At 35.8% G+C, this 9,999-nt stretch overlaps 1 protein-coding gene across 1 annotated transcript in view; it reads left to right on the top strand.

Annotated features, from left to right (window-relative positions):
• Positions 1-6,249: 6,249 nt before the first annotated feature.
• The window catches only part of SIK2 (salt inducible kinase 2), a 105,317-nt gene continuing 101,567 nt past the window's right edge, over positions 6,250-9,999 (top strand). Inside the window, exons 1-2 of the mRNA XM_049613551.1 lie at positions 6,250-7,138; positions 9,510-9,573. Coding sequence (XP_049469508.1) covers positions 7,016-7,138; positions 9,510-9,573 — 187 coding nt within the window. The 5' untranslated portion in view covers positions 6,250-7,015. The remainder of the gene's footprint in view (positions 7,139-9,509; positions 9,574-9,999) is intronic.

Below are 9,999 nucleotides of genomic sequence, written 5' to 3'. Positions count from 1 at the left end.
CTATTTTTTGAATAGTTTGAGAGGAATAGGTATTATGAACTCTTGTTTACATGTTTGGTAGAATTCACCTGTGAACCCATCTGGTCCTGGACTCTTTTTTTTTTGGGGGGGGGGGGGAGTTTTGTTGTTGTTGTTGTTGATTTACTGATTGAATTTCATTGCCAGTTATCAGTCTGTTGAATATTCTGTTTCTTCTTGATTCAGTTTTAAAAGGTTATATGTTTGTAGGAATTTATCCATTTCTTCTAGGTTGTCTAATTTGTTGGCATAAAACTTTTTATAATCTCTTATAATTCTTTGTATTTCTCTGATGGTTATTTCTTCTCCTTCAATTCTGATTTTACTTATTTGAGCCCTTTTTTAAGTCTGGCTAAAAGTTTGTCAGTTTTGTTGATCTTTTCAAAGAAGTGGCTCCTGGTTTCACTTTGATGTAATAGAGTTTTTGTAGTCTCTATTTCATTTATTTCTGCTCTCTATTATTTTTTTCACTTCTACTGGCTTTGGGTTTTGTTCTTCTTTTTCTGTCTTCTCTAGGTGTAAGTATAGGTTTTTATTTGAGATTTTTCTTGCTTCTTGAGGTAGACCTGTATTGCTGTAATCCTTCCTCTTAGAATAGCTTTTGTTGCATCTGAAAGATTTTGGACCATCGTGTTTTCATTTTCATTTGTTTCCATGCATTTTTTCATTTCCTGTTTGATGAATTGTTGGACCCATTTACAGTTTAGTAACATGTTCAGCTTCCATATATTTGTGTTCTTTTCAGGTGTGTGTGTGTGTGTGTGTGTGTGTGTGTGTGTGAGTGATTTCTAGTTTAATACCCCTCTGGTCAGAAAAGATGCATAATATGATTTCATTCTTTTTTAATTTGTTGAGACTTGTTTTGTGGCCTAACATGTTATCTGTTCTGGAGAATGTTCCATGTGCAATTGAAAAGATTGTGTATTCCACTGTTTTTGGATGAAATGTTCTGAATGTATCTGTTAGATCCCTTTGGCCTAGTGTGTCATTCAAAGCCAGTGTTTCCTTGTTGATTTTCTGTTTGGATGATCTGTCCATTGATGTATGTGTTAAAGTCTCTTACTATTAGCGTATTACTATTGATTTTTTCCTTTATGTCAGTTAATAGTTGCTTCGTGTATCTGAGTGCTTTCATGTTGGGTGCTTAAATACTTATTATTGTATCTTATTTTTGGATTGTTCCCTTCATGATTATATACTGTCTTTCTTTGTGTCTTGTTTGTTTGTATTGTAAAGTCTGTTTTGTATGATGTAACTATTGCTACCCCAGCTTTCTTTTTGCTTTCATTTGCATGATAAATGTTTTTTCCATCCCTTCCCTTTCAGTTTGCATGTATCTCTAGGTCTGAAGTGAGTCTCTTGTAAGCAGCATATAGATGGGTCTTGCTTTATCCTTTTAGTCATCCTGTGTCTTTGGATTGGAGAAATAACCCATTTACATTTATAATTATCAATAGGTAGGTACTTACTGCCATTTTGTTACTTGTTTTACGATTATTATTGTAGTTCTTCTCTGTTCCTTCTTGTTTTGCTCTCTTCCCTTGTGGTTTCTTTAGTATTATGCTTGGATTCCTTTCTCTTTATTTTTTTGTCTGTTACAGGTTTTTGATTTATAGTTACCATTAGATTCATAAAAAAACATCTTATACAGATAGCAGTGTATATTAAGTTGATGGTTGCTTAAGTTTGAGCCCATTCTTACAGCACTACATTTTTCTTTCCCCCACCCCTGCCCCCCCCCACACACACATTTTATGTTTATGATATTCTATTTTACATCCTTTTATTTTGTGAATCCCTTGTCTGATTTTTCTGCCAGTGTTTAGGTGGTTTTCAAAGGTAGTTGCACAGATATGGCTGTTACCTTCGTATGTGTGTGGGACAAGGTGAGCTCAGGATCCTTCACCATCTTTCCAGAACTCCCTCAGGGTGGATAATTTTTAAGGTTCTTGATAAAAAACGTCAAATTGCCTTTCAGAAAAATTATAACCTATTTTATGGTTATACCAGCAATGTATAAAAGTGGCCATCTTATTGAGCCTTAGCTTACAAGAGTGTTTACTTTTTAATTTTTGTAAATATAGGAGGAAATGAGAGGTATTTTTTGAGATATAGTCTACATAACTTATTAGGTATTTTATTGTTTTTAATTCATGTTGTTCCACCTCTGAGGTTGAATATTCAGTGTTATATGTAAGCCCTCCAGAATTGTATAGGAAACCTTCCTTTTGTCTCCTAGCAGAAGGAATATAAATTTTTCTATCTTTATAACTCACTAAAGGTTTATTTATTTATTTTAATGTTTTTTATTTTTGAGAGAGAGAGACAGAGTGCAAACAGGGGAGGGGCAGAGAGAGAGGGAGACACAGAATCTGAAGCAGGCTCCAGGCTCTGAGCTGTCAGCACATAGCCCGATGCAGGGCTTGAACTCAAAAACGTCGAGATTGTAACCTGAGCCGCAGTCAGTTGCTGAACTGACAGAGCCACCCACGTGCCCCAAGGTTTATTTTTTAAAAAATACATTGATGCATATATAGGATTTGGCTAGTTGAATAACAACAAAAAAGGAATCCCTCAATTTATAGTCCCTTGCTTGATTTTGTTGTGACCATGCAGATTTTGTCCTTGGTACTGTGTTCAGAGCTAAGTAGAAAAGGGATGCAGACAGTAAGATCCCAGAATTCTAAGTTATTAGTTATCTTTAAAATGAGCTGTTGGCTGGGGTGCCTGGGTGCCTCTGCCAGTTAAGCGTCCGACTTCGGCTCAGGTCATGATCTTGTGGTTCATGAGTTTGAGCCCCGCGTCGGGCTCTGTGCTGACAGCTCAGAGCCTGGAGTCTGCTTCAGATTCTGTGTCTCCTTCTCTCTCTGACCCTCCCCTGTTCACACTTTGTCTCTCTCTGTCTCAAAAATAAATAAACGTTAAAAAAAATTTTTTTTTTTTTTTTTTTAAAAATGAGCTGTTGGGACACAACCTTTTTGTATGTTGGAACTTTTATACACATTGGGAAAATCCCCAAGTGCAGATTTTTTTGTTGATAAAATTTGTTTTCCAAAACATGTTCTGTTTGTTCTCACAGGTCTATTAAATTCCTTGAGGGTAGGAATCACATCTCTTTGATTTTTGTATACTAAGCATTATTCCAGGCACACAACAGGTGCTCAGTGAATGTGTGTCTAATAGGCTCTTTAAAAGAGTAAAAAGACTCCGGGCACCTGGGTGGCTCAGTTGGTTAAGCATCCAGCTTCAGCTCAGGTCATGATCTCACAGTCTGTGAGTTTGAGCTCAGAGCCTGGAGTCCGCTTCAGAATCTGTGACTCCCTCTTTCTCTGCCCCTCCCCCGCTTATGCTCCATCTTCCTCTGTCTCTCAAAAAATAAATGAATGTTAAAAAAATGTTTTTTTAATTAAAAAAAAAAAAGTAAAAAGACTGAACTTGAAGTTAGAAGGCCTGTGTTTTTTTCCCCATTAATTCACTTGAGCTTTAGGACCTTTGTAGATACGTGACATCTTTTGAACCTCAGTTTCATCTACTCATGGGTGCACTGCTTTTTCCATTTACTTCACAAAGTTGAGAAATAAATGAGATAAAATATGTTAAAGTATCTTGCGAAATTAAAAAGTACTGTACAGTTGTGAAACTCATGATCATTATTATCTGGGAAGTACTTGGTAATGAGTCCCATTGTTAAGAAATTACCTGGAAGGATATGCCAGAGCCTGCTAGCTAGTCACCAAGAATCCAATGTTTCCTCTTCTTCCTCGACCTATCACTGGACTGTGTCCTGGCCTCTTTTGCATTTAGATACGGTTATGTGACTGAGTTCTCACCAATGGAGTGAATAGAAATAATGTGTGCCACTTCAGGCCCAACCCTTAAAAACCTATCGTGAGGGCTCCCCAAGTTTTTTTCTCCTTCTCTCTCCTTCTGTCTCCAGGTTGGGATGGAGACAGTCCTGGGGTAACTGTGGAAGGCTTTAAGGGTGGTGAAGCCTCCTTTAACCTGCTTGGAGGCATCTGCACCCATCCAGTTGTGCTACATGAGCAAGAAATAAGCCTCTGTTGTATTGGAATCTCTGTACATTTTGCGGTCTACTTGTCGTAGCAGTTAGACTACTCCTAACAATTAAAAGGAGCATGCTGACACATGCTCTACTTTTTCTTTAGTGCTTTATGTTTTCATAATCCTTATAGCAACCTTACAAGCAAGGGATCACAGGTTAAAACTGTAAGTGTATAGACATGTGGTCCATGTACTTACAAAACAAAATAGAAGAAAGAATGATATTTTTTCATTTAAGAATTTTTTGGTTGAGAAAAGTTAAATAATGAGATTTATGACTTGTTATTATTTTTTTATTTTTTGAATGTTTATTTTTGAGAGATCGAGCATGAGCAGGAGAGGGGCAGAGAGAGAGGGAGACAGAATGCAAAGCAGGCTCCAGGCTCTGAGCTGTCAGCACAGAGCCTAATGGGGGGATTGAACTCAGGATTCGTGAGATCATGACCTGAGCCGAAGTCAGATGTTTAACCGATTGAGCCATGCAGGCACCCCCTGAGATTTATGAATTATTATTAAAGTTTATTTACATACCTTATATATTTTTCAGTTTTTCATTATTGGAGGCCAGGATTTCAAAAGAGTATGAGGTATCTCTTGGTAATACCTTGCTTTAATTGGAATTTAGTGTCTAAATTTTTTCTTTAACATAATGTTAAAGCTATTATAATCAAGATACTCATTTTCTATTTATTAGCTGGTTCTAACGCATTTCATTATAAAAGTTTTTTGTTGGTGTGGGTACAGGTATCTAGACATCCTCTAGAAATTGGAGGACAAGACATTTTCCTCAAAAGAAGCATGTGTGAAACTTCATATTACCTTCCTAAGGAATAATATTGGGGAAATTAAAATACATACTTATCCTTTTATGTGGCAGCACTTACCCAAAGTAACTGATAATACTGTATCATAAGATTGAGGAGGGAGGGGGTCGCATTAAATCTATTTAGGTTTGAGGTGGTCCAGTAATGTCCCTAATATCAAGTACAATATTGATCAGTCTCCTTCTCTAGCATATTTTAGCATGTTTTACTTGCTAGAATATTTTGATTGTAGAAATAAATAATATACCATCAAACATAAAATAATTATCACAGAATGGACGCACTTTACTGTCTAGAGAGGGACCTGCCCCCTTTCTTCTTCAGCAATAAATTTAATTTGATACATTATATTTAGTAATCTGATTTCCCCTAGGAGGCTTGAGTTCTTCTCTGGGTTACAATTAATTCAAATCAGGAAATAAGCTGTGGACAGCAGATTAGAAATCCAGAAGGGTAAGAAATAAACCTTATAGTAGAGCTTTAAAAGGCAAGAGCAAAGGACAAAGCAGCCATAGGAAAGAAGAAAAAACTAACTGTATAAACAGGAGTTTGAAGGAATTAAGTGAATTGACAAGCTCAGTCCTATTTTCTTGGATACCTTAGGAGTATTGAACTATTATATCCATACAGTAACTGATATTAATAATTGCCTTGAAAAGTAACATAAAACTGAGTTATGTTCAGAATACATTTTGGTAGAATGTGAGGTACATTTTTATTTATTTATTTATTTATTTTTAATGTTTATTTTTGAGAGAGAGTGCACCAGCGAGCAGGGGAGGGGCAGAGAGAAAGGGAGACACCGAATTCAAAGCAGGCTCCAGGCTCTGAGCTGTCAACACAGAGTCCGACGCAGGACTCGAACTCACAAACCGTGAGATCATGACCTGAGCCGAAGTCAGATGCTCAACCGACTGAGCCACCCAGGTGCTCCAAGTGCATTTTAGAGTTTGTTCAGAACTTGTTATAATCAAGTTTTGGGTGGTTCCCACTGATCTGAAAATTTTAGTTAAATCAGGATGGCTTATTTCCTAACCAAATAGCTACTATTTACTTAAAAAAATTAGTTCTTCTTAGGTTGCGTAGAAAAAAGTACATGATTTTTGATTTCTGACTACCTAGTTACTCACCTTCAAATGCAGTTCCTTCAAATTATTAACCTTGGAGTGGTTTGAGTTCTTATCTAGTTACGCTAGAAAGAGGCTACATTGTTTAAAAATCAGATTCTTTTAAGGAAGTGAAAAGCTAGTGTAATTACTAACAGATGAGTTTTTGGACTTCAATTTTTTTTTTTAAGTTTACTTATTTTGAGAGAGCACAGGGTGGGGAGGGGAGGGGCAGGGAGAGAGAGAATCCTAAGCAGGCCCCACACTGTGAGCAGGATGGGGGAGGGGGGTGGCAATGCAGGGGCTCTAACTCACAAACCGAGAGATCATGACCAGAGCTGAAATTAAGAGTCTGATGTTTAACCGCTTGGGCCACCCAGGCACCCCTGTGCTTCGATTTTTAAAGTTGAATCCAGTTGGTATCTTTCATATAAATTGATTTTAATACTTTATATTTAGCTCCCCCACCACCGCCCAACCAAAGCTATGTCTACATTCTTTGGAATCTATCACTTTTCTAGAAAAATTGTTTCAATACAGCAGAAATTGCCTTCTACTCGGCTGATCATTTGTTTAGAGGTACTTTGCAGCGAGATAACTGGTTGAAGCTGCTGAGATTTTATTTCTTCAGTTTATAAGTAGAGTAAAACATTACAGTTACACTAAAAGAAATATATTTTATTAAAGCGACTTTGCAGGGTTATTTGTCATGGCACACTAAAGACACTCCTAAACAAAATCTACCGCAGTGCCTCACATGTGGTAGATGTTTAAGAAACATTTGTTGAATGAGCATTGAATTTAAACTAGTTTTTGTTGTCATAGCAACCTACAGGCAAAGTGTCAGGGGTGCTGTATTTTTTTAAATTTTTTTATAAATGTTTGTTTATTTTGAAAGGAGGGAGGACAGAGCTTGAGCGGGTGAGGCAGGTGTCCTATACTTAAAAGATTCTTAACTAGAAAATATTAACCATCACATACTAATTGTATTTATTTGTGTCCGGAATGCAGGTGGCGATAAAAATAATAGATAAATCTCAGCTGGATGCAGTGAACCTTGAGAAAATCTACCGAGAAGTACAAATAATGAAGATGTTAGACCACCCTCATATCATCAAACTTTACCAGGTAGGACTTAACCTTATTCTTCTCCATGCTTCTCACAACCCATTCTCTCTTTCACATCATTTTTCTCTTTTGTGTGAGTTTTTTCACTCTATTAAAAAAAAAAGATGATTCTATGGTTTCATTAAGCTGGGTACACCCATTTTCTGTATTTTAATAAAAAACTAGGAAGTAAACTAGTAGCTTAATTTTAAGTTGTCTCTCAGACTGTAAGGTATTTAATTCAAAAGTTTGTAGTTTTGCTTTTCTGATACTTAAGCCTGTTGTCTTTTGGTGGTGGAACCATTAATGGGGATATGGCAGTTTTGCTTATTTAAAAAAAAAAACACTTTATGTTTTTTGAAATACAAAGGTTAAAATAGCATATTACCTAGTGGCATACTTGGTAATACTTAGAACCAAGTCGTATATTTTGTTTGGGTTATTTTGTCAGATAAAGTAAATGAGCCATTTTTTTTAAAAAAATCAACTTTATTGAGATATAATTTTGTAAAATAACTATACCCATTTAAAGTATAAGCTGTGTTTTTTAAAAGGAAGATTTTCTCCGATTTTTAAAGAGTAATTCATGTTGAAGAATGACAATGTAATACAAAACATTTTTTTAACATTTCTATTTGTTAATATGTAGAATTTTTATATTGGAAAACTATTTTTAAGCTAAAATGTTACACTATGCTAGCCTATGACTTGTGTCTCCCTGGTGTGATGTGTGCACCCAGTGGTATTGCTGTCCTCAGCCTGTACTGGCTTGTGATATCTATAACATTTTCAGAAGTTTTGTGAGTCAATTAATATCATGTTAGTAGCCCAAAATTGGCAATGGTGGGAGTATTTATACCACAGGAAGCTGTTCACAAGTCAGGGCCATTTTATTTTCCCCCCTACAGAGAGCTAATACTGGCCCACCACTGTGTATACTCACATGGGTTAGCACAAGTGTCCCTGGGGCATAAGAAAATACCAGAACGTCTAACTATGTGTATTTTTTGTATTTATCTTCTTGTGTGCACTTGATCATGTATATAATGTGTTGATACAATTATACAGCACAAGTATGTAATTTGTGTCTCTTTATGTTCATATAAACATACGCAGGTACGTGTATATATTTACATGTACGTGCCTATGTACATATGTGTCTGGCTAGACAATTGGTTATTGATAGAGATTTGCAATTAAAAAGGTGTGGAGACGTGGAGACCATTAGTGTTACCATTAGAATGACAGACTATGATGTGCCACTCAAAACAATTCCCAAAGTTCTAAAACTGCACATGGCGCCTTAGGTCATATTTACATCACAGTATTTCTCCCTTTAATTTTTTTTTTTTTTTTAATTCCTAAAGAGAATACTTATAAGAAACTAATCACAGCCTTAGAAGTCTGATGAACCATAAGCTAAACTGAGGCTACAACTACCAAGTTTCACACAATTCCACCTTTATTTGAGCTAAATAATCAGTTAAATTGACTTACTATTTGGCTTATTTAGATGCAAATTGTAGATAGCTCTTTTCTGGCCTGATTGGGAATAGTCCTAAACCTACATGTTAGAGCAAAATTAGTCTTCAGCCTTTGAGTAGATGGCAGTTAAATTTTCACTGTTAGCTTGTGCCAGTACATTAAAAGATAGTGTTACAGAAAATCTAAAATTCACTCATTTTGAACTTATCAATTCATTTCCTTTTGGCTCATTATAGTTTGAAATAGCAAGTCAATGACACTGACACGCTTCCTTTTCCAACCTAGAAAAACTAATTTAAATAAAACTGTACAGCAGTGAAGTTATGAAGAAACTTTTGAACATTGTTTTTAAAATAACAGTAGTTTATAACAGTATGGCACTACAGTAGGAGAAACATCCTATTGTGCCAGATTATTTAGGATATAGGCCAGATAAACTGAGCTCTATTTTATTATTCCTCAATCAGAGTCTACCAGATAGCACAAGGCTAGAAAAGTCTGTGAGGTGATAAAAAATTGATCTTCAAAGCTCCTTCTATCTATATTAATATTTCTTAAACTTGAACGTGTGTAACAATCACATTTTCTGTTTAAAAAATTTGTTAAAATGGGAATTCTGTGTCAGTAGGTCTGGGGTGGGGCCTGAGATGCTGCATTTCTAACAGGTGCCTGGGCAGTGCCGCTTCCTCTGATCCATGGGCCAAACCTGGAAAAGAAAGAACCTAGATTTTTCACAGAAGAGTTAGCATAAAGATACCGTCAGTCATGTAAACTTTGCCACCTCCTGAATTATTCGTAACTTGGGTACTCTTACTAGTAGTTTTATTTAGTAACTCCATAGAATGTTGAATTAGAATAGAATTAAAATCCTTTCCTGTCAGACTAATATGGAATTATTTATCAATAGGTAATGGAGACCAAAAATATGTTGTACCTTGTGACAGAATATGCCAAAAATGGAGAGATTTTTGGTAAGCACTTCACTGTTCTTTAAATTTGTTATTAATTTGAATATGTCACTAATCTTCACGAATGTAGTATTTTCTGTTAATTTTCCTGCTCGTTTAAGAGTTGGTAACTAGAACCTTTTAAGGATTAGAATACAATAAAATATTCAGTATGACAAAGATATGGAATATAACTTATTCTCTTGTATTCATGATGTTTATTGTTTTAAAGCTGTTGCTTAATTTTGTCATCTGCATGAGAGAGAAGGGAGAATCACAGACAAGAGGAAACTTGGATTCATATTGCAAGGGGGATTTTTCTTTCCTTTTATGTTTCCTTTTATCTTCATTTTTTACCTTTCCTTCCAGGGGCAAAATTAGTCAACAAATACTTACTGAGTTCCTACTGCGTCCCAGCATTGTTTTAGGTATAGAGGATATAGTGGTGAC

The sequence above is a fragment of the Panthera uncia genome, chromosome D1 (genome assembly GCF_023721935.1).
Source record: "Panthera uncia isolate 11264 chromosome D1, Puncia_PCG_1.0, whole genome shotgun sequence".
NCBI lineage: Eukaryota > Metazoa > Chordata > Mammalia > Carnivora > Felidae > Panthera > Panthera uncia.
The sequence above is the reverse complement of the archived record's forward strand: the minus strand, read 5'-3'. Positions and strand labels throughout refer to the sequence as shown.